Consider the following 24416-nt stretch of genomic DNA (forward strand, 5'->3'; position numbering starts at 1 on the left):
GTGATTTGTGACTGAAGGACAGCAGCAAGAGTGAAACGGAAGGCTTTCAAGAGGGTAGTCAGACCTGCTATGATGTATGGTTTGGATGCAGTGGAACTGACCAAGAGATAGAAGACAGAGCTAAAGTTGTTAACGTTTTATTCGGGAGTGAGCAGAATGGACAGGATTAGAAAAGACGAGCTGAGTGGTTTGGAGACAAAGTTAGAGAGGCAGGCCTGAGATGGTTGGTTTGGAGATGTGCGGAGCAGGAATAGTGGATATTTTGTACAATGGATGTTGAAGAGCTGCCAGGCAGGAGGAAAAGAGGAAAACCTCAGAGAAAGTTCATGGATGTAGTGAAGGAGGACATGGAGGAAAATGAGCTGCTGTGAAAAGAAGAATACATCTTAGTCGTTGCTTATAGACAGCAGCATTTATGAGTTCTTTTAGTTCAATAAAATGCGAGAGAGAAGCACCAAAAACACAGCCATGTTTCTTTTTCTTTCTGGCTGTGAAGCCCACTTTGCTCACTAAAAACAAAAAGAAAAAAATGTTAATACTTCTTACCTCAGTCCACCAGAAATAACACCTATATCCTTAACCCAAAATGCATTTGGCATAGTTATGGCTGACTCTGTGGGTCAAACATTTAGGATTTATAAAACAATTCATCTGTTTTACAGAGTAATTTAGCAAGAGAGCACATTTTAGGCTTATTAAGGCCCTCCAAGTTGAAATAGGCTTCCTTTTAATGGAAATATCAAATCTGAGGATGGCTGAAATGTGCAACTGAAATTCTTGAGTGTAATTCAGTTGGTGCAGCTGTTGCAGTGCTTAATCAATGTACCTCGCCTTTCCCCCTCTGCTTTCTGCATATCAGCGCAACTTCCACAGAACTAATTGTGGAGATACTTAATGGAGATGTCTGGCTGCAGCAGCAGACTGCTGACCATAAGAGCGTGAGCTTTTATGTTAAAAGCTGCTGCTCCTTTCCACACCATCACAGAGAAGTAAAGAAAAGGTTGCACTGCTTTTGTGTACATGCTGGCAATTACTGCGTGCATGCGCCTGTTTGAGCATCTGCTTGTTTATTTATCTGTGCCTACAATCCTGTCTTCAGATAACTTATTCACCCCTCCAGCTACTTGTTCCTTTTGCACAGTGACAGCCTTACACATCAGTGCTGTTGCCTTCTTTATTGTTGTTGCCACTCGCATTAATAATTCGCTTTTTTGTTAACCGGCTGATGTAAAGTGGGCTAATCCCTTTATGAGGGGAGAGAGTGAGGCTGAATTTGTCAGCGAGTGTCTGTTAATGAATCGAGCTTGTATCATCGGTATGCACAATGTGTTTTTGTGTAATGTGCAGGCGGGTGTGTGCGTTTTGTCTGGGAGGGGAGCAGGGCTAATTTCCACCCTGCTAGGGTCCTGGAGGACTAAGCTGCTTTTGACCTGATAAGCTCATTAGAATTCCACACTAATTACAACAGGCCCTGTTTGGCTGTCACCAGATGAGAACAACAGGTCCCGACCATATCAGCCTACCTTAGAGTGAGAATAAAGTAGGGGAATAGAGGAAAGTGAGTACAGAGGCTTGTGAAGAGGAAGAGGAAGAAATGAGAAGAGGTGCTAGAAAGACTAAGAGAAAGGGAAATTAATCGTTCAGTGGTCCAGGTAAAACTGATTAAGAAAATTTGTCAAGACTAGTACAAAGACCAGTAAGCATTCTTAGCAGAGAATCATATAACCTTGATGCAAACAAAGGAAGACAGCGGCAGGAGGAAGAGGGAGAGACAGGTGGGAAAGAACAAAGATTGTAAATTAGCCGGGCCGCCGCAGAGCGTTTTCTCCGACTTGTCGAGGCTAAACTGAGGGCAGCAGGGAGTGGGGCCCGATATGTCAGAATCTCCCTGGCAACCAATCCTTCAGCCGCCCCCACCCCTGCATGCACAAACACAAACACACACACACACTCTCTGTGCACGCAGCACCCTGTAGAGGCTGGGCTTTGGGTGTTGTTTGCATCCAGGCCCAGATTAAATCTGAAGCAGGGTTTCTTCTCTTGCTGCCTTTTACACATGCTGAAATGCAGACATGGCTTTCTTTTCACACTTTTACACTTTCTATTCCTCCTTCGTCACCTCCCTCCTGCCATTCAGTCTGCCTCGCTCAGCCTTTCATACGCCCCCCCCACCACCACCATCACCACCAAAAAATCGTATTTCTCGCGCTGTCTTTCTCTTGTAACTCAGGACTCAGTGCCTGCAGTCAAAAGGATCACTTGTCTCTATTCAGTGTGTGTCTCTTGTGTCTGTGTGCGCACTTGCATGTGTTCAGATGTGTGCATTAACGTATCTGTCTGTTTGAACGTGGGATGTGCTGAGGAGGGGGAGCGGGGTGAAAGCACTCACAGGGGACCGTCAGCCTCGACCTCTATTATTCCTATCCATTTGCTGTTTCCTCTCACACCGCCGCAGAATGTGAAAGGGAATTATTAGAGTATGTCAATTTGTTCTCTGTGTCAATATGAAGCATCCCTCTAATCCCACTGTAGTGCCATAGTCAGTCATTCAGACACTCTGTCTGCTATAGTCCAAAGCCTGTAGAGCCGGAGGCCTCACTCATTAACTTGGCCTTTCTAAGAGACAGGAAGCCATCCCCGAGGCCATCGCCTGTTTATGTGTGAGACATGAGTTAGATTATTTGTATGAATCTGTGTGTGTGCGTCTGTGTGTGTGCTCACGTTCCCTTGTGTGTATGCGAGTGTATTCTTAACTTGTGTGTTTGTAATCGATTTGGCTTACTCTGGGGCAGCATGTTTGCTACCCCTCAGCAGCAGCTGGTGGGTGGGCAGAGCAGAGATGAGTGGGTTAGCCCCTGGCACACATCTGCACCCTGGGAGCAGTAGCTGCTGGCGCCAGCCATCTTTGGCTCCTCTTCTTCCCCAGGTCTTCCAAAGGCTGTGTCCCTCAGGAGATGTGCACGATTGCACATTGGTGTGCGTGCGTGTGTGTAAATGTCTTTTCTGTGTGAACAATCCGTTAAGATATGTGTTTTCCAGCTGTGAGAAAATTGTGCAGCCGTGTACGTGTTAATAGTTGTAGTGGATGTGTCATGAGGTTTGTGTGTTGAGCCACGTGACCAGCAGTGTGTCCCTGGAAGCTGCTGCCGTGTAGCCCGGATGGAGGAGGATGGTGACACTCTTCCCCACTGGGATGATACTTAATTGGACTCATTGTTTGGCTCTTTCTCTTTATTCACTTCCTTCAATCACTGCAACAGTACCTGCATCTGCTGCTCTTCCTTTCTTTATGCTTTTTTTGCACACGTGCTTCCCTTCTGCTCGTACGTTTTCAAATTAAAATGCTTTCTGCCACTGTCTACTTCAGTTCCCCTTCCCCTAGTCTTTCTGTTACTGTCTGACTTTTTCTTCTTCCTGTCTTCCTCTTCCTCCTGTCTCTCGCGCTCATCCCTCCTTCCTAATTTGAGAAACAGTGGTGGGATCGATTGGCGGTCCCAGCCTCTCTTTTCCTCGCCCTGCACAAATTTATTATTCTCTGAAAGACTCACACACTGATGGTCCCCTGGAGGGCCAGGTTGTACAGCTACCAACACACACACGCGTGCACACACACACACACACACACACTCTTACACATACGCAACCAATTTTAGATGCTGATGCATTATCACATCACTGTAGAGAAACACACACAAACAATGGCATACATGCTCACGATAACATGCACAGTGTTGCCTCATACATTATAGATGCAGAGACTAAAAGCAAGATGTACTCACACATGCGCATTAATTTAAGCAAACACAGACACCCTCTGACACAGAAACCAGAATAAGCTGGGGGATCCTGGTCTGAGTCAGCATTTCACGTCTGCTGGTAACAGTGTAGCTTTATGCGGATCAGTGATGGCATAGTTTTGTCAGCCTTGTGGAGATGTAGGAGGTTATATAATGACCATGATGAGAGATGTAACCCTAATCTTAAGTGAAAATATTGTATTTCGATAGAAAAGGCGGTCCTTCAGGACATGTTGGTTATAGCAATAAAGAATTTTCAAAGGTGGCGTTCTTACACACAGACAAGCTAAAAGATGTGGGTGATGGCCATAGTACCAAATATTGTAAAGATACGTGTGTGATGAAATTGAGTAAAATCTTCAGTTTGTTCTAATCTGTGGCTCTTCAGTGTCTGAAAGGCAGAAAGAAAAGCATGTGTGCAGGAGAGTTTTTGAACAGCGACGCAACATTCTTAACCACTGGGGTCATTTCCACTGTGAAACAAGAGAGCAGGACTTCTTCACTAATGTACTTTCAGTTAGATGTCCTCTCTAAAGTCTCTCTAACCTGCATAGGTTTACAGTCCTGACACCACGTATGCTGATACATAAACATAACCCACTTTCACCCAATTATGACCTGATTATCAATATGCTAATTAACTTAATAAAGAGCAGGTGTTATGTGAAGTTTATCACTTTTCAGGCAGGGTGTTAGACACTAATAGTCTCTTTCACTGGACATGAATTCAGCCCAAAAGGAGCAGAAATGATATTGATGATATCTGTGTGTGTTGAGGCTCTTGGGTTGTCCCTGACTGGACTTCATGAGGTCAATGAGAAAACGGAATTGCCAACTCATCATACAACTTTGTTGCTTTCATTTTGAAAGCAATGTGAAAATGTGTTGGAACAGCTCTCACCACATCTTGCATTTGCTGTTGATGTGACTGCACTAATGAATGAGCTAAATACCAAACTGCAAGGCAAGGTGGAAGCTTTCACAAGAAGGTTGCAGTTTCTTTCAAGACAAAGTTTAACAAATCCAGATTCAGATCCTCTCTCAGTGGAGATCACGTGTCTGCTGTCCTTCATATTTTAACCTCAGACATTAAACCTGACTCTAATGCGTTTGTTTAAGCCCAAAACAGACCAGATTTCTCTCACTTAGCACATAGAATTAGCACAGATTTTGTAAAAACAGGCACATTTTGTTCATAATTGATTTTAGGAACATTGATTAAACAGTGATAATAAATGCTGGTGTTTTTACTAGGTTCATTTCACATTTCCAGTGCCTAATTGTGGCGTGTGCTCTTACCAGCTTATTGGTGGTCCATTGGGAAAATTAATTGCCCTTCCCGGGTCTAGAGCATTAGCCATACACAGTTTATATAAAAATGTAGATTGGTTTAAATCCGTGTGTTTATTGCTAGCTTGCAGTGTTTTCCATTTAAACGCAGACGTTTGAAATCCTTCAGCCCTAAAAAAATAACAAAAAAACCCCAATAAGAGAAAATAACAAAAGTGAAGAAAAATTAATTAACTCTGCACTCAGTCTGAATACACTTCACAACCTCTGAAGCAGTGACCTTTCAAACTCGTCACTTCACTGCACACCACATCAACCTGGATGAATAAGCTAAAAGCTGGGCTTCAAAAATAATTGAAGAACAATCGTTTTACCCTCCTTTTTTATGAATTCCCCACATCGCCACACAGGTGAACTTGAGTAAAACAAACTCTGTAAGTGTAAAAGATTTTGAGAGAATTTGAGCAGAATTTGAATTGTGGGGTTTACTCTCAGCAGAGGGACAGAAATGCAGTTTGTAAGTCAGTCCTCCCCGTAGACGCTCTGATTTGTTATTTTGTACACTTTGACCCGGGGTGTGAGCAGAGGGTTGTGTTTTGACGAGATGGTTATTAAGAATGCGCTTCTGATCTACGGGAGGCTGATGGCCTTCATCAGTTCCCTCTCTGAATCTGAGTGCTGTCGTCCTCTTCTCCCGCCCGTTTACGACTCATCTTTGACTCAGGCTGCAACTTCCAATTTCCACAGAGCTACAAATCACCCACACTAACTTCGGGATGCTGACTTGTCCACGTTCAAAGAAGGTTTGATGGTGTAAGCTAGGCTAATAGGCTGGAAGTAAGAGATGCAGGGAGAGTGCAGGTGGGTTTTTCAGATAATGAGGAACTTGTTTTCAAAGGTTTAGATGATGATACCACAAGCTAAAGCCAGATGGGCAGTAGGAGGGGGTTATATGACTTTCATCTACTTGAAGGCGAAAGCAGATCATTCTTTTTTTCATATTATGGCACAGTGTCTGCTCTATACTTTTATCCATCTATAGTGGAAAGCAAAGCTCAAATCATCCAAGGCCCTGAATGAGATCTGATCTAAAATTGCTGCTTTATGGCATACTCGACATGTTTCATTTCATTAGCCGTTTAAATTGCTCTAGCTGAGTAATTTACCTTGCATTTACCGCTGACCATCTTGACTTCGCTTTAAATACGACTCCCGATAGCTGCCTTTCATCAGCTTAAGTCTCCCTTAGATGTCATCTTCTCAGATGTTCAGTCTGATTGAGAAACAGAGAGAAAATTGAGATTACAGGGGAAAGTGTCACCTGCGTTGTGTTTGAGCTCACCGTGCGGTAATATCTCCCCTGCCTGATAATTTAAGGAAACTAGTTTGAATAAAACCCTGGCCACGTGAGTTCAACTAGCCCAGCGCGCTGCATGCAGAGCAGAGAGGCAGGATTAGTAGCTACAGTGGGTGAATGTATCAAAGCCTGTGTTTTTCAGAAAGCCCTGCAGTTATTGCTTACTGTTAGGCCTATAAAGTGGTTTGTAGTGTATAAAATAATCATAAACATTATAATCTCATTCTTGCACAAACATCTTATCATAAAACAACAGCGGGCATAAAACTTCATTAAAGGACAGAACATAAAAGCAACATAAAAGGAGTCCAATAAAATAATGATTAGGAGAATTTTAAACTCATGCATAAACTCATGCATAAAAAATTGGATTTTCGAAGATTACGCTTATTTTTGCCAAATTGCACCAGCTGAAACGCTTGGTTGCACATGACAAAGACAGATATACACATATGTGTGTGTAAAATATCTCTGTCCATCTAGTTTTTTCCGATATTAGTTCTCAGACCGTGAGGATGTGCCTTTGTTTTTTCAAAGCTGCCTTTGAAAAGTGGCATAAGAAGGACTGATGAGTCTGATAACAGGACACACACACACCTTGCAACGCACTTCCACATGCACTCTGCACGACACAAGCCCGTATCACACAGTGCCCAAGGATGGCAGACTTTCACTTTTAAAAGACTGTTATGGAAAGACCCATTACAGTGCAGAAGGTTTCAACCTCAATTATATGGAGAATATATAGTAGTCAGGTCGCTAATGAAAATGGAGGAGAGTGTCTACTCTTGCAAACAGCTTTCTGTGAAAGATGGGGAAGTAATCTATTCTCTTTACGAGGAGCAGTACTCCCCCCCCCCCCCCTCTGATTGCCACAGCTTTAATGAAGAGCTTACATACCTGAGGGGAATGATTCAGGAGCAAAGCATCAGGCAACTTATTGGATGTGGCTCTAAAATGGAAGTCAAGAAAAGCACAGTTTTACATTATTTGTGTGTGTGCGCATGCGCGTGTATGTGTTATTGATGCCTTCTTAGTTTAGGTTGAGTTAGTTTTAAGAAGCAAAAGAAACGTAAATGTAGTGTTTATACTGAATATGTAAGCAGGTCAGTGAACACAGGAAGGTGAGAACAGAAACACTTCTCTGACAATGTGAAGGATGCATTCAAACAAGAGTAAGGGTGCGTCCTAGATCCTTTTCCTAGCCACCTTTCTTTGATCTAGATGGATACGTCATCGAGATCAAGGAAAGGTAGTTAGGAGACTCGATTAGGAGTTAGGAAAAGAGAAGAGCGGTGCACTGAGAATTTGAACGACCTTATCTGACGTGTGACCCTGGACATCCATCCAGTGTCGAAACTACAGTGAGCAGAAGATAGCAAACAAAATGTGCATCTTACTTCACCAGCGTCCTCTTACCTTGCTGTTTAATGCGGGTCATGTAAACAAGAACATGCTATGACAAATATCCCGTTATTATAAAGGTTGGAATTTTAAAGAAACAGGAACATTTTGGGACAGATTTGCTAACGTCTGCAGAAGCACAAAACGTATTTTGACATACAAAATCTGCTGAATTTACTAAAGAGGCACAGTGTCAGTTCTGTAACTGAAAGGTATGGAGAGGAGCATTTTTGTGGCACTATGGCATTTGTATTTGTAAGAGTTTCACTTTCGGGGGGTCGCTTGTGCGTCTTTATGGGGTTTTTTTCTTTTTTTCTTGACCTTTTGCTCTTTTCTCTCCATTTGTTTCACCTGTGTTTCATTCCCACATGTGCCTAATCACCAATCACCCCTCTGTATCTGTTCTCATTTCCCAAATTGCACACCGTGAATTCCTCAAATGAAGCCAAGTTTGATTACCTAAGTGAAACAGCGTATGAATAAAAAGGAGCTGTTTAGAGTTCCCCTCTTGCTACACTTCATTTGTCTGTCTGAGGTAAAAAATAAAAAAAAGGCAAACCCATTCACACACACACTTCTGCAAAGGATGCACCTGTGCGTCCTCAATTATAGCTCTGCCAGCAAGCCTCCTCTGTCCTTCACATGCATTTCAGAAAGAGATCTCCTTCAGCATGGCAAACTAAGATTGATTTCCTGGTCGCAGGCAGGAGGCCTGAGGACAGAGGAGACAAAGAGGGTCAAATTAGTGAAATTGAAAAGCCCGCTATCCCGTCTTTCCCTTTGTCTTTGTCATTTCGGTCTGTTTATCCTCGTCATTCTCCTCTTTTTAGATTCATGTTTTGTTTCATTTTGGGGCTTTGTGTTTCTTGCTTCTTTTAATTGGCCAGTAAAGGCTCATTTTTCATACAGTCTGCCTCCAAGCCGTGCATTTGTGTCCTCTCTCTAGCACCACAACCCCTGACAGCATTTTAGACCTGTGCCATTATGATAGGGATGACTAGGTCTGGCTGAGTGAGCTTGTTGGTGGGACCGCTTTTACTATGGTCCTCATTTAGACATGCAGATGTCACATGCAGATGCCCCATTAAGACATCAGATTAATGTCTAAAAGCAGCCTTGCTGTATATTCACACAACGCTGATACTGACACTTTGAGCACACATGACGTAACATCTTCTCATCCTGTGTCTGGAAAATTACTCTGACCAATGAAAGTCAGAGTTATTAAAGCTAAATGCAGGGTGTAACCGGGAGAGATTTATTCCAGTTACAAGTAGTTGTTTTGGTGTCCTTAACTTTCTGGCTGCAAATCGTCTGGGTAACAAATTTACATTAAAAGCAGCCAGTGAAACTTTTCTTGGCAGCTGGTGGGTTTATTTATTTTATTTTCTGTCATTGTTTACCAGTCCTTGGAGGGTGAACAAACCCTAATCTTGGACACTAAGTAAGAGTTTCTGCAGACAATGTGCAATCAGTGTTGTTTACACTACAGCTGTCCTGCAATCGAATCCAATCAAGAAAGCTATGCCTCTGCATGCCTGCTCTACCTGTGGTTAAAAGAACAGCTTGTCTTGTTAATCATTTGTCATAAATATTGGTCGTGGTAATATCGACTGACGCACTCAAAACCAAAAATAAATAAATAAACAAACATTCTATCCAGACTAACACGAGCTATTACGCAAAACTCCGAATAAAGAGGGAAAGAAAAAAGAAAAAAACTCAAATCTGAGCTGCAAAAGATCAGGCCTGGGTTAATACACCAAGCCAGAGGGAGATAAAGACAAAGAGGCGGAAAGAGAGAGAAATAAGATTTTATTTAAGAGAACGCGCCGCTGCCTCGCAGACGCAGAGCGCAGCGATGTGAGGCTGACCTCTGGAAGGAAAGCAGCAGCAGGGGTCACAGAGGTTGATCCAATTCTGGGCAGCCAGTGCCAACACTCTGATTAAGAGGTGATGAAGAGGGCAGGCCGACCATCATCTCCACAGGTGGATTCACTTTGGGATGCATGTGGGCCTGGGAGGGGGCGGCACTGAAAGTTCAAGCACTGTAGCCAGAGGGATAATCAGCAAAGGCGCTAAAATTACTTTTGAGCTGTTGTCTGTATTTGCCTTATCCAAATATTGCCAGATAACAAAGGCGCACGTCTGCTCCACTTGTATCGCTCCCAAGCTTAAGCATTGTTTGATTTGCTGTGGTCAGGAGCTTAAGTTAGCTGGTAAATATTAACACCACAAGGAACGTGGCCTTTTTTCATGGTTGCAGGTCAGCTCGTTCTCACTCCCGAGGCGTAATATACCGACGTTTTGTCACGTCCCGTTCCTCAGGAACGCGAAAGGAGACCTTCGGCGTTCTTATGGTACGCGGCTGAAATCCAGTGCAATGACGCTCCCGCGGTAATAGACGTTCCAGCCCTGTATTCCAGCCCTAAACCTAACCTTATCCTTAGCTCTAACGATAACCTTAATCCTGACCTTATCCAGGACTTTAATGACGTTAAATAGCGTGTTTGTAAGCGATTTGAAGAAAAAGAGCGAACATGTGTAGATTCAGTCCAGACGGTTCTCATATTTCCTCATTTTTCCGAGGTCGTCATTTAGGAACGTGGTGGGTAGCCGAAAGCGTAATATGTCGACGATTTGTCACCTAGCGTAAAATGTTACGCTACGTGAGAACGTGTTGCGCAGGTTTAAGAAGTACAGTGTTTAGACAGGTTTGCACCATTTAATGTTAATCTTTATAAATGTTCATCTCACATGAACTATTACAGGCTTGGCCTTCTGTTTAAGGTGCACGTCATGTGATAGGAAAACTATTTTCTCTTGTCATTGTCGTGGGAGAATGGCCCACCCATCAGAGTATCAATAAACATATGTCTGTGTGCATGTGTGTATGTATGTGTGTGTGTTGGTGATTAGGGTGTGAGGGTTAAATGTCAGTGATATGGTGCTGGGGAGTTCCTCTGCTGGGTAAAAACCTGAGCGACTGCTCATCTCTAATTGGACCTATCTTAGTAACCTTTCCGCAGCCGGGGGTTCCCATTCATCACCCTCTGTCTGTCTGTCAGCCAATCAGAGCTGAGGCAGGTCCTCATGCACACTGTACTTCTGAACTAATGTTTTCATCTTTAATATTTTACATTTTATTATGTTTATACCTTTGTATTTATGTTTTTTTGGGGGGTAGGATTTTAAATTTAGGGGATTCCCTTAGCATCCTTCTCACTGACCTCACGCTTCAGTACGCGTTATTGTTGCCAGCTTAGTGCCTGTGTTGCAATGCAACACTTGTAATGCAATGACTTTTCTGAGGACTTTAGGGACTTGCTCCCCTGCTTACAGGCCCAATGAGCAGCAGAGCAGCAATGCCCATACATAAGGCCCATTTATCTCACACAGTGAAATGTGTCAAAGACAAAGTAATAGTCTCTCTGTTAGTTTAACTTTCTTTTCTTATAATTTTATTTGATGTTGAATTAGTTGTTTTAGTGTGGACTGTCAGAAACAATAGACTGTTTATAAAAGAAGGACATAGCGACCACAAGGTCAACCATCTGTTAGCCGGGTCCTGTGAAGCGTCGATCTGAGGATTTTGGCTGTTGCTATCTTAAGCTGCATCCACACTGGAAGCGGCCCACTCGTCCCACATTGCTTTGCAGCTGACAGCTGATTGCTTATGGACTTTCCAGGCTCCGGTTGCTTAAGGAACCTTATTATGCAATTACTGCTAGGTCATATGTCAATCAATGTATTCTTCAGTGTCATTGGTAGTCACTTCTGTTGCTCACCTGGAAATTGATAAAACTTTATCTTGCACCCTACATATTTCTCATCTCCAGTCCATCTTTTAGGTACACTATGGAAAAAAGGGACTTTTGTTATCTCTTCCCAAATTCCTGACATTGAAACTGAGCCAAAACATTAAAGCTAGGCTCAGAAACCCTTTGTAAATTAATCCTTCTTATGTGGGAGCTCCTTTCCCATTGTCCTGGAAATGGATAATACTCCCGGTACAGCTTTGGTATGTCACCAAATTTGTTTTGCAAAGACTCCTAATCTATTTTCTCCACCATGTCACTTGTGTGTTACTTTCAGTGACAGTTCCATTGTCAGTCCAAGCAAAAAAAAAAAATACCATTGCTGTTTTGCTTCTGTAGTGTTTTCTGCAGACATCCAACCCATAGCTACCTGTTTACACCAGCACACACATGCCCCCGTGTTCATTCAGCGTGATGCATTTACTGACAGAGATTATTTCGAAGAAATGTGCTAAAAGCTGGTTAAAGGTTGCATTAGAGAGAATATAGACACACATACAAGCTTGCAGCACATCGTCACACATACGGAAAGTTTTGCTACGTTTTTGAATCAGAGGGGGAATTGGTCCTGTGCTGTCGAAAATGCAGAAACGGGTAAGAGACAGACGTGAAACCAGACAGATGCGCAAACAGACAGACTGACAGCAGCAGCACACAAAGACGGAGGGGAGGCCTGCAGAGAGATGTGAGAGAGTGTGTTAATCCACATGGCGTAGCATTTCCTCTGTGGATCAGTGTGCGTTTGAACTTTTCAAGGGTAGGATGGCAAGGAGCGATTGGCCACTCTGTAAATGTCAGTGGATCTGAACAGCCGGAGCCCAGACAGCCTTGTGCCGTCGCCTGCCACTCACACTCTTCTTTATCCATCCTTCTCTTTTTTGTCTCTGTCTGGGAGCTGTTTATTTTCTCCTCTCCTTCCCCATCCTCTGTTATCCCACCCACCCTCTCCCTCTCACTTTCATTATTGTCTTTTACCTTTGCCTTGCCATTGCCTGCAGGAATATAGCAGATCCTGTAATAGACATGGCTGGTTTTTGTTTCTTTGTTTTTCTCTTTTCTCACCCTTTTCTGGATTTCTGCTCAGCCTAACTCCACCTGACTAGTAACCGCTCTGTTTCACATTACTTGGTTTCAGAGACCATATTGTATTCTGGCTTCTTGCCTTTATATTTCCCCTAATTTATTAGCCTACCTTTATTTTTCTCTGCTAGTAATTAGATTTTTTTGTGTGCGTGTCTTGTAGAAGATGCTGTTTTATTACATTCTTCCAAACCATCTTCAATTTCCAAGGGAATTATCAAGGGAGAGTCCCTTCATTTAATTTGTACGGAAATTAATTTGTCAGTGTAAGAAATAGGATACTTGCTAATCTGGTTAGGCCAGCATTTGTCCCACCCCCTCCCACCGCCACTTTCGGCCGCCTCTCTGCCAGTGTTCAGGAGCGAGGAGGCAGAGACAGTAGACAGACACGCCGTTCTTGGAGACGAGGCAGGAATTCAAATAGAAGTGAAGGAAAATACAGATCTTTTGGCGACAAAAGAAACAGTGAAAGGGGAAGTGAGAAAGACACAAGGAAAAGAGGAAGAGTATTAAAATCAAAATGCCAAGAGGCGGGGTCATAAAACGACTGCCTTTATTGAGCGGGGCACAGTGGGCCAGTTGCTGCCTGCGGGCCTTTTCTACTCTTGTACTGCACTGCAACTCCACAAGTCGTACTCATACTTCAGTTCGGTCCAATGAAGCTTCCCTGTTAGGACATTTTGAGTAAAAATGTAACAGTGGGAGGGTAAGGCGATAAATTAAAGAAATGGAATTTTTGATTTCTATTTGTGAAAATGATGTTTAGGTCTTTAGCCGCCAAAGCAGAGGCAGGGTGGGGTGGACTGGCAGGTGACGTTCTTTGGCGTTAGTCTGGCAGACTGGGCCTGTGATGTGACGGCTGGCACAAAAGAAGGAGAGTACAAGGAGAAAGAGCCAAGGATAATTCAAACTTAACAAACAAGTAAAACTCTAGGAATTAGCCTAAGCGTTACACCCTAGCAGCAGAATAGTCTGGCAAGAGTGAATGGAAGGACCAGGGATATATGTGCACTGCAACTTGCCGCGCCCAGGCAGACAGACAGAGGTGAGGGAAACAAAACTGCCGACCAGCAGTGAAGGCACGGGGAACATGGTATTATATTTAACTGAGACCCAGGACATGTTGGAGAGATTACATCTCTCAGCTGGCCCGGGAACACTTCAGGATTAGCTGGAAGAGGTGGCTGGAGAGACCGAGGTCTGGACGCCCTTACTTCGGCTGTTCTCCTCTCTACTTGAATAAGGAGAAGAAAATGAATGGATAGAGATATCCAAGTTGTATCGGTCTTAAACTTAATGAGTGAAATGTTCCAGCGTCAGTGTCCACATACTTTTGGCCAAATAGCAAGTATTGTTAAAAATGTATGAACATAGAAGTGCTCGCTAATCCAAGAAATATGGAAATTTATGTGCATTGCAGTATCTATCAAAAACTGGAGAAAGAATGAGAGGAAGAAGAAGCGAGAGAGAGAGAGAGAGAGAGAGTGAGTGTGTGTGTGTGTGTGTGTGTGTGTGTGTGTGTGTGTGTGTGTGTGTGTGTGTGTGTCTCAGCTCGGTCCCATCCCCCCTGGCCATCTCTCTCTACACTCAGGCAGTCTCTCTGGCTGTTGTGTGTTTGTCTGAGATATGGACTTGGATGCACCGAGCGACCGCCCACTCCACGCATTCCTCTGTAGTCCATCCGCTTCCCTTGGACGTTGAACAAATTGATTTGGGCGTTGATTATTCAAGGGGCACGTTTCATAACTTTTGACTGGCTTTTCTCCACCTCCCACTCCTGTGTTTTTCTCGCCGTGCATCTGGCTCTTTCTATCTCACGCCCATGTCCAGCTGCGGCTCTGCAGGATACCGCAGAAGGAGGCCCGTGGGTCATGTAGTAACTTCAGATTGCAGTTTGAAGGAAGTTCATACAGGGAGGTTTTGACTTTGTTCACTTTGGTCGCAGTTTGTTAACAACATATCACCTTGATTTGTGCAACTGCACATGAATGTGTTAACTTTTCTCAGTGTTTAATTATTTTATAACACTCCTGGTGATTAAAAGGAATCACTGTACCCGCGGCTGCATAAAAATCTATATGTGTACACTAATAATGAATATTCAAGAAAGATCGGACACCAACTAATAAACCATTCATCACAGGAACATGAGCTGAGGCAGAGCTGCAGACACACTCCTGCTTGTTATTAATATAAATGATCACCAAAAATGACTAATCGACTCAACTCTGTCCCTCTCTCTTGAGCCAGGAAGTCAAATGAGTTTCTCTGAACATGTAGCATAATTAAAAAAAAGAAAAGAAAGAAAATCCCAATTATGATCAAATTTACAAGGGATTATTTTCCCGTCGTCTTCAGTTCTAGGCGAAGCTTTTAAAAAGCTGCAACAGCTGTAAGTAGACCAGGAATTTAGTAATTACTTCCATAATTGATCATTTTCTTAATTAAGCAATCAACTTTTCAGTTCAGTGTAAAAAGGCAGTGTCCTGAAATTGTTGTTTTTGTCTGCCAAACAGCCTCTAAGACCTCTAGATAATTAATTTAAAAAAAAAAAAGCCGGGATCAGAAAATGTGTCTTTTTTTTGGAAACAGAAAAAAAAGGCTAATCAGTTATCAAAATAGTTGCTGATTAATTTCCTGTTGATAAACTAATTTCATCTCTACTTAAAAGAACCGCCTGCGTAGAGAGAAAACCGACTTCTTTGACACGAAATATCACACGCAGCTAATTAGCTAATCGTTCAGCTTTATGCTGCTTGCATAAAGTTGGGTCCATCCATTAATAAAGAGTAAAGCTGGCATTAGAGCTAACCAAAAAAATAAAATAAAACTATCAGTTATTTCTTTAGCCACTGCTACCCTCATCAAACACCTTACACAGATCAGCAGTGGGAGAAGACAGTGAGCGAAGAGTGACACACAGAAATGAGCCACAGAGTAAATGAGAGCGTTATAAAGAGAAAATGAGGCACTAGTGATTAATTAACTCCTCTCGCTTCCTCGTCCTGTAAGGCCAGGATAATTTTGTGACTTTATACGACTGCCGCAGTGCTGTGCGCTCCGGCTCGGTCTCGTACACCATGAAACATAGATCAAGAGGAAAGTTTGAGCGCGGAGAGACTGTATTATATGAGCCTCTGCTTGATTGCTCTGCAACCAGAGAAGAGTGAGGGGGAGGAATAGCTTTGGCGAACTCGCTAATACATCTGATGTATTTCTTCCTCTTGAATGTAATGCACTCGCACACCTTATGCAATACAGAAGTACTTGAAGATATAAACAGTCCACTCTGATGTACGAATCTATCCAGAATTTTGCAGCTACTGCTTCCTGTTGAGCCCTTTGGCACTGTGTGTGTGTGTGTCTGTGTGTGTGTTTGCAGTGTTTGTGTATGTGCATGACGCGCCATGTGCATACGTCTTTTTATTGTCCTCCAGCACACTGCTGTAATCAGGTAAGCCTACCGGCAGTGTTATCTCTGTCAGGTACTGTTAACCACTAGCTAACTCCTCCACAGAGCTCCTTCTGTGTTTCATCCCTTTTCTAGCTTTTCTTTCCTTTTTTCCCCTCTTCAGCAGCCTCCAGGCTCTCTAATCTGCCTCCCCGATGGCTTCCCTTCCTCTCCTACCTCATCTGGTTCCCCTCTGGCACACTTCATCTCAGCGTCACCAGAACTATACATAAGCCTTTTTCTGTCTTCCTTTGGCTTCCTGGGTAGAAAAAGATCCGTGCTGTGTCATCTGGGATGTTGATATGCGTCAGTGGATTTGAGTGCACCCTGTGATTATGCTGTATAAAAAGGATCCTTTGCACAGTGGACTCACACAGTACATGTGTCACCTGTTTGCACCAGACCACATCAAGTTAATATAGTGTAGACTACATTGCTACTGTGACTCAGCATAAGCATTTTTGCTAATCCCATGCTGCCTGTTTTTTATTTTTTGTTTTTGTTTTTTGTTTTTTTCAGCAAGCAAGATTAAGTTTGAACGAGAGAGAGAAGCTTTACCAAATCCCATTCATAACCATCAACAGAGAAAGTCGTACTATGATTCAGGTAACTCCATTGAATGTGTTCCAGAAGGCATTACCACCACAAACACAGTCCAGAGGTCCAGTTATGTGACTAGCATAACGGAACCTAGCAGGTGAAATTGCCTGTAGATCAAACCCTTTCTTGTACCAAGAAGTTTGTTTCATGGTTGAAGCTGGGGGGTTTGTGGGGATCGACTTGCCTGTGGAGTCAGCCTCAAGTGGCCAAGAGAGCAAATGTCTTAGGCGCTTCAATATGCAGCCCTGAAGACTGTCACTTGGTTAAAACAGGTTCCACATACACAAACACATTCATTTTCATAGCTAACAGAGGCTGCTGATGAAGCTAAAACAACTGTGAAACATATGTAGAGAAAACCCGAGTTGTCCCTAAACACAACACTGGCACACAGGGAGGGCCTGTGAAAAAGGAGAGGCAAAGTTCAGAGTGGGTCAGCATACAGGAGCTGTATGGTTAAAAAAAAAAAAGGGGGGGGGGGGATTGTAGAAATTTTATTTGTGATCCAGAGGGCAAGTTTCTTAAGAGGGTTGATCAGGTGACTGGGCACTGGAGGAAACACAGGAGACAGGAGTTACTAAACATTGATGAATAAGCACAGGAACCAACTCAGAAATCTAATTTACTACCACAGTGATGAGGACAGTCTGGTGCAGAGCCCGTCACAGGCAGCTTTAAACAAACAGCCTTCACTGAGCAGATTGCTTGCAGGTGTGTGACAGCAAACCTGCTCTATCCGAGGGCGGAAACCAGGCGGGATCAAACCACCTGCAACCAAACACAGAGAAATACGAAAACAGTCTTCCCCAAACCTGAACCACACACATTCATCACTATGATACATTTGTGGTCAGAAGTACATAAATACACTCATCATGGGAGTGAATGTCATGGTAATTTGGGGCTTTTTCCAGGCTGGAATAATTGTACAACATTCATCTTTGATGACAAACCACTAATCCACACAGGTTCAAAAATATATATACACTCACCTAAATCTTAGCCATGGCCTATTAACTTATCCTAGTGGTTATGCTTGACTACAAGTGTTAGTTTCACTTTGCAACATAAAATATATTTTTGACAGCACTCATTGGATTGACCAATACTTGGAACAAAGGGAAAGTTCAAGGAACTCAGTGAAAATCTAAGGAGGAGAACTATACATTCCAAGATCATGAGTTCAAATAATTGTACACAAGGAGAGGAAATTTTGGTTAGGATGTTCAGGAGAAATCAAGGAACTACCAAAGCTCAAGCCTGACATTAATTTGAAGGGGCAACTTGCTAAGGTACATAGTAGGAGTGTGAGTTTATATTTGAGCCTGTGTATAGAACAGTTACAAAAAAAATCAATAAAACCCCAAATTACCCTGAGATTTACTCACATGATGCACATGTAGTAAACCCCCAAAGGCTCATTCTGAGCCACCAAAGAGCCTGATTGCTAACAGCAGTTACTGATAACTTCCTGTAATTGATACATTTGGGGTCCATATATAAAGTGAAACATGAAAGTAGCTCTTCCACGTATCTTCCCCCCAAATTCAAACCCACCCACTGTCTATCCTGTGTGTGTTTGGATTGAAAATGAAAGCTGGCAGTAAGAGTGTTTGCCAAGGTGTCTCTTTGGTGGATAGATGATTTAGTGGGTGATTCTATGAGGAGATTCCTCTGTGGTCTCAGCTGGGATGGAGTGAAAAAGATAGCGAGGAGAGAGTGGGGCGGGGGCCAGACTGCCCTAGTCATTTGATGGAGAGGTGGAGTAGGACTGGGTAATAAGACTGCACAGGTGTCCGTGGGCACACACACACAGAAGCCTGAGCACATGCACAAAATGGTCCAGCAGATTAAATGCGCTGCAGGTTGTGTGAGACCAGAGAGCCAAGCAGAGAGAATGGGAGAAGGTGTTGTGTAAGCTCCAGGGCAGCAAAGTCTTCCTCTACCACTAAGTCAGCTACTGATCTCATTTCTCCCCAGATGGACTCCTAACACACTCCCATCAGGGGACAAATATATATTCTCTCTGTCTCTTTTGCTCACACATTCCTGCACCAGCGACCTTTTCTCTTTATTTGTCTCCCACTCTCTTGCTATGACTTCATCTGGGGCCCTTGCTCTTTGTGTGTGGGGGGTTTTTTTTTTGTAGTTTTTCTTTTGTTTGTTTTATTCCCTCTCCGTCTTTACGTTCCTCCTCCACACCTACACCTCTCGAACTCTGTATTCTTCTGTATGTCTGTCACATAATTTCATCCTATATCATGCAGTATCTCAAACACCATTGCCCTCTCTCCTCCTCTTTTGATCAATCATTGCATACAGGTGCTGTTAAACTGTGTCCTCTGGTGAACCGGCCACCCCAGAGTGTCCCTTGCGCCTGCCTCCATCCTTGCTCTTTGTCATCGTTCTCATCGCCTCAGCCCTCCAGCTCTTGCCCCAGTTTGTCAGCGAAGCAAAACTGGCTGAGTCTTGGAGCCATCTTTCATCTACACCCCCCCCCCAACTCCTGACGCATTGGCGGCTTGGCTGGTCTCAGACAAATAGCATCATGGCAGATAATACAGCCACAGCCAGAAAAAGAGCCAAATAAATGGTCCCTTCTATGCCGACCTAATGGTCCTGCTATCCACTTGGCTAGAGGACAGTGCTTAGCCTGGGTACTACATGGATACAAACGTCCGCTTGGAAAGAGAAAAACTCACAAGCCTCACAGGCACCTTATGAATAAAGCCTGTCAGCTGTCAACATATCCCTAGACAAATACAGTGCTTATCGGGGGGATGTTTATTGTGCTATTTGCATGGTGATGTATGAATGTGACATGAAGGTGTCTGTTGCAGGAGTACATAACGGGGAGATAATTCAAATCTCAAAGCCCTAATCACATCTAAAGCGCTATCACATATACGCTAATATTCATACGCATGCAGCACTCTATAACCTTTGCAGATCGGCGATAGATGCCAACATATTTCAAATAGTGCGTCTTATTCTGAAGTTCAGGGGGGAAAAAACCCAACAAGATGTCAAAAGAAAATGCATTTTACGTAGTACAGTTTAGCGCAGCTGCGTGTTAAATATTGTCAACGAGAACGAGGTGTAAGGAGACTGCATAATTAAACAAGTCCGGAAAATCCGTTGCATTGTGACATTTCATTTGTGGTTCTCACTGGAGATAGTTATGCCATATGTTATGAATTTGTCTCCTCTGTCAACGCACCAGGTGGTGGGATTATTAAGCAGTTATAATTATTGAGCTATCAGGGTGTATCACAACATGACATCAATATATTATTACTGCTATACTGTTTATCTATCAAAAACATAAAACGAGTTTTTCCTTCTTTCTTTTGTCATTTTGCAAGTCTGCGTTTATGGAGAAAAATGTAGAATATTGTAATTTTAGGCATCGTCATGGAAAAGCAAAAGCTTTCTACAGAAAAGCTAAGTACACCATTGCTGTTTTCATAAGAATTATGAGGGTGTGTAGCAGTGAGATCATGCTAATTAAATGTGTTTGGTTAAAGGATGATCAGGGAGTGTGAGCACCTCTATAAAAGGCAACGTTTTGGAAGTTTGTTCAGTTCTGGAGCATTCAAAAGAACAATCCTCCCAGGAGTTCATGTCCTATTGCCTCAAGGTCAGACTGTGCAATGTTCAGAGAAACTGCAAAAAATGTTAGAGCTTCATTTCAGACTGTTTGAAAAATTATAACTGAACAAACCACAAGACTTCTGGGACAATCGCCTTTGGACATACAAGACCAAAATGGATTTGTTTATGAGCACAAACACCTCAAACCAACTATGAATCGCAGTAGACTACAGGTTGTTTTGCAGGTACAGGACCTTGACACCGTGTAGTCATTGTGTTGAACATTAACTTCTCTGTATATCAAAGTATTCTAGAGTCAAACAGCATCTGTCCAACAGCTAAAACTTGGCCTAAACTGGGTCACACAACAGGACGATGATCCCAAGCACGAAAGCAAATCTACAACAGAATGGCTGAAAAAGAAAAGAATTAAGGTGTTGCAATGGCCCAGTCAAAGTCCAGACTTCAACCTGATTGATATGTTGTGGCAGGACCTTAAGAGCGCTCTGCAAATATCTGTAGACCTCAATGAACTGAAACAACGTTGCAAAGATGAGAGGGAAACCCTTCCAAAATGGTGATATTCAGAAACCAGTGATAACAATTACATAACATGCTACATGCTATTGAATCATGCGGCATACTTAGTATTTCATAAGACTTCTTTTTCACACAAGTGTATCAGCTTAGCTTCATTTTAACCCAAATTTGGTTGTAATGTATCCAAGTTTTGCTTGCATGCTAGTAAGAATATCCTACATCTGGCTCTTCTGAACTTGCATTTATAGTCCCTCCAACTATAAATATAGTACGTAATACATGTAGCAAAGATTCATTTTTTCCACTGTTGTTTAAAAAAAGCAAAAGGCAGATTGCTTGACTTTTTTTTCCCTTTAATTGAATATCCCAGTTAATTGTTTATTGTCCTCATCACTTTTTTAAGTCCTTAAGAAAGTTTTTTATGACCTTATTGGAAGGACTAAAAAGGACATTGCAAATCACAGATGGGGAAGATGCAATCATTGCCGGTTTCTCATCTTGCTGTGATTAAGGCTTGATTATGATTTCTTTAGGGTCACGGAAAAAATCTGGCTTGGATTAGAAGAAAAAAAGTTGAGTGGCAGTAAGAAATCAAAAGTGAGAGTGTGCTCTGTGAAAGCCCATATCCACCTCCTTTACCCTGAAGGTGTTTTTTAAAAAAAACAAAGACATTTGCTTCTTGGAAAGGCAGTCGCCAAATAAAAAAATTAAATATGTCTAAATGAGATAAAGCCTAATCTGATCACCTAAAATGGAGAAGAAATGGAGTTCAGAGCATCAATAATTTACCATGTTGTCGTTGCACTTGTAAACATTTGAAAGTGTTCGCACCATCATCGTCATCATAATCACTGACGATGACAGACAGGCCGCCACCATTACTGCTGATGCTGACTATTTCCTCTCTTTCCATCTATCACTGATGGGCCTTTTTCCATTCTCCTTGATCATGGCTACTGTTGTCGCCTTCTCTCCTGTAGCGTAATGACTCAGTGTGTGATGCTGGATGGTTGCTGACAGTGTGTCCTATGACTCACATCAGGGTGGTACTGCTGTCCCAGCACATCTCTACACCCCCTCATCCCGCCACCCTATGTGCATCCTCCTATGCCTCCTATACTCTCCCCTTCTGCTTCGGTTTGGGATGCACCTTCCTCACTAGGTAGGGGACATCCACTAATAATAAGTAAACATACGCACACACAGATACCTGTGCAGGCCCGTTGGATAGCTATATAGAGTTTACTGTGTTTTAATCAGTCATCTCCTATTTTCCCTCCCATGTGGAGTGTGATAATAAATAAGTAAATAAATAAAGCTGGAGCAAAAAGGGGAAAGCTGACAGGAGGCAAAGATGCCATTGGAAAAAAGGTGATGAGGCCGTATTAATGCTGGAAATAAGTTTGACTGTGTACTGAATGTGCTGGTGCTACAAAGGTATAAAATGTTGCGACACTTTATTACACACAGCTGCTCAGGTGTAAAACATACTCTTTAAACAAGACAAATTTTAGTTTAGATCCACAAATAGAGGAAAAATATAAATATAGAGTAATATTCTTACTCGTGATTGTCACGCTCAGATTATCGATCTGTAAGAAATGCTAAGCATGTCCCATGCTGCAGTGAGGTCTGCTTCACACAGACACCTTGGCTTGTTTTATGTAAATACCACACTTAAACTCTCCTGCTTTAAAGAGTTTGGGGAGTCATAAACCGTGACAGAACCCCAGGCCTTACCACTCCCTATAAAACACTGACTGTTTATGGATGCCTGTACCTGCAGCTTTCCACCAATAAACGCTTTCCTTTGTCCTTCTGGGAAGTGGACGGAGGAAAGGGAGCGAAAGGGGACTAGATTGTGTGACTTTAACCAGGAAGTGTTCCCTGTCTGTAGTTTTGGTAGATAGTTTGCCATCTGCAATAAAACTCTAAATGAGTGGAGAGGCATGTAAGTTTCTGCAAGTAAATGACATTTGAACCGTGACACTGATAGCATCTGTTTTTTGTTTTGTTCTTTTCTAACCAACTAACGCAGAGCATCTTAAGAGCTACTAAAGATTTCATCCCATTCCAAAATGGCAAGGAAACACTTGATATTGAACATCGATATTTTGAAATATGGAGCTAACCTCCAGGTCTGAAGCGGAGAGTCATAGAAATGCAAGAAATACGCATTTATCTCAGTAACCAGAAGGGGGCGACTCCTGTTTTTGCCAAAAGCCTTTGGCTTGCTTTTTCGGTTGTATAGACGTATATGGGAAAACAGCTTCCTCACACTGAGACCTCAGCGAGCACCTTCTTCATGACTTCATGGACTCACTCCCTAGTGTCGGGTCATATCGAATAGATAATGAAGTCCATTTTGTAAATTATTCATTCTGAGTCAGGAGGATTTGATTGCTTTTGTGCTTACCGCTCACTCCCGGTCTCAGCTGAGTTGAAGACACAAGTGTAGATGTACACTAGATTTTTGCCATGATTTTAATATTTCAGTTTGGAAACACGAGACTTTGTGGAAAAAACTTTGAAACAAACTCTCAGAAATGTCTTTGTTTTGGGTTTTAACTTCTTCTCTTCCTGGACAACAGGTGTGGCGGTATTGTGTGACTTGCGACACCTGTTGTCCAGGAGAATGCTGCAGTGGCTTACTGCGCTTTAATGGTGAGCATAAATAGAGACCATTGGACCAATGCGGCAGGTATACTGACACCTTTATTCAGGATATGCTCATTGGCTGCTCACTGGACAGCATACGGTTTGCCAAGATGGCAACTCAAAGCTTCATAACAGGACTACATCCAAAAGTACTGCTTATAATATCACACAACAGATATATATGCAGCTCCCATTTATCTGATTAGGAGAAAGCATCCTCATTTTTCACTGGCTGAAAAACTTGATTTTCTGTCTGCATGGAGAAAAAAACAATAATGCACTTTTGTATTTATGTGCGTTGTCCTTTCTTGTAAATGTCATCAGTGAACAGCTTCCCCTCCCCTGCGCTTCTTTCTGCTTAGAATGTAAGTGGACTCAGTGCCGTCCGCTTGGTGCCATTGTCATTGTTGAGCCAAAGTTCTTTTAATCACACCGCTGCCCTCAACCCGCCGTGATTTACTAGCTCTCCCCATCCATGAGGCCTCTGCTCCAGCCAATTGCATTAAAGAGATAAATAACCAGACCAATAAAAGTGTTGTGAGCGGGCCGAATGGGTCCTGGAAAGCTCGCCGTCCATTTGGTGCTGTAAGCAACGGTGTGGGGGGGTGCGGTATCAGAGGAGGGGTGGGGCTTTTAGTGGAAGGTTTTTTAGGGGTGATATTGTGATTGGTGGTGGAGGTGATGTCATGTCATCCATCTCAGGGAGCCACTTCATTAGGCTAATGGAAGGGCTGGACCGCTCACTGTTCGTTCCTGTGCGTGAATGTGTGTGTGTGTGTGTGTGTTTGTCCTTCCACTGATGGCAGCTTCCAAGGCTAAAGTGGTTA

General features: G+C 42.9%; 1 protein-coding gene across 5 annotated transcripts in view; it reads left to right on the forward strand.

Annotated features, from left to right (window-relative positions):
* Nucleotides 1-24416, forward strand: part of pacrg (PARK2 co-regulated) — a 182195-nt gene that overhangs the window by 146939 nt on the left and 10840 nt on the right. The window contains exons 5-6 of one of the 5 annotated variants that reach the window (XM_086274372.1): nucleotides 16717-16803; nucleotides 19120-19421. The exons of 3 other annotated variants lie outside the window; for them this stretch is intronic. In XM_086274372.1, the coding sequence (XP_086130498.1) occupies nucleotides 16717-16803; nucleotides 19120-19307 (275 nt within the window). In that variant the 3' untranslated portion in view covers nucleotides 19308-19421. Of the gene's footprint in view, nucleotides 1-16716; nucleotides 16804-19119; nucleotides 19422-24416 lie in introns of those variants that run through there. One more of the 5 variants, XM_086274373.1, reaches the window with a different exon arrangement.

The sequence above is a fragment of the Aulonocara sp. 'chitande type north' Nkhata Bay genome, linkage group LG19, assembly GCF_057382095.1.
Source record: "Aulonocara sp. 'chitande type north' Nkhata Bay isolate Kocher_YH1m ecotype deep benthic linkage group LG19, A_spYH_male_GT1.1, whole genome shotgun sequence".
NCBI lineage: Eukaryota > Metazoa > Chordata > Actinopteri > Cichliformes > Cichlidae > Aulonocara > Aulonocara sp. 'chitande type north' Nkhata Bay.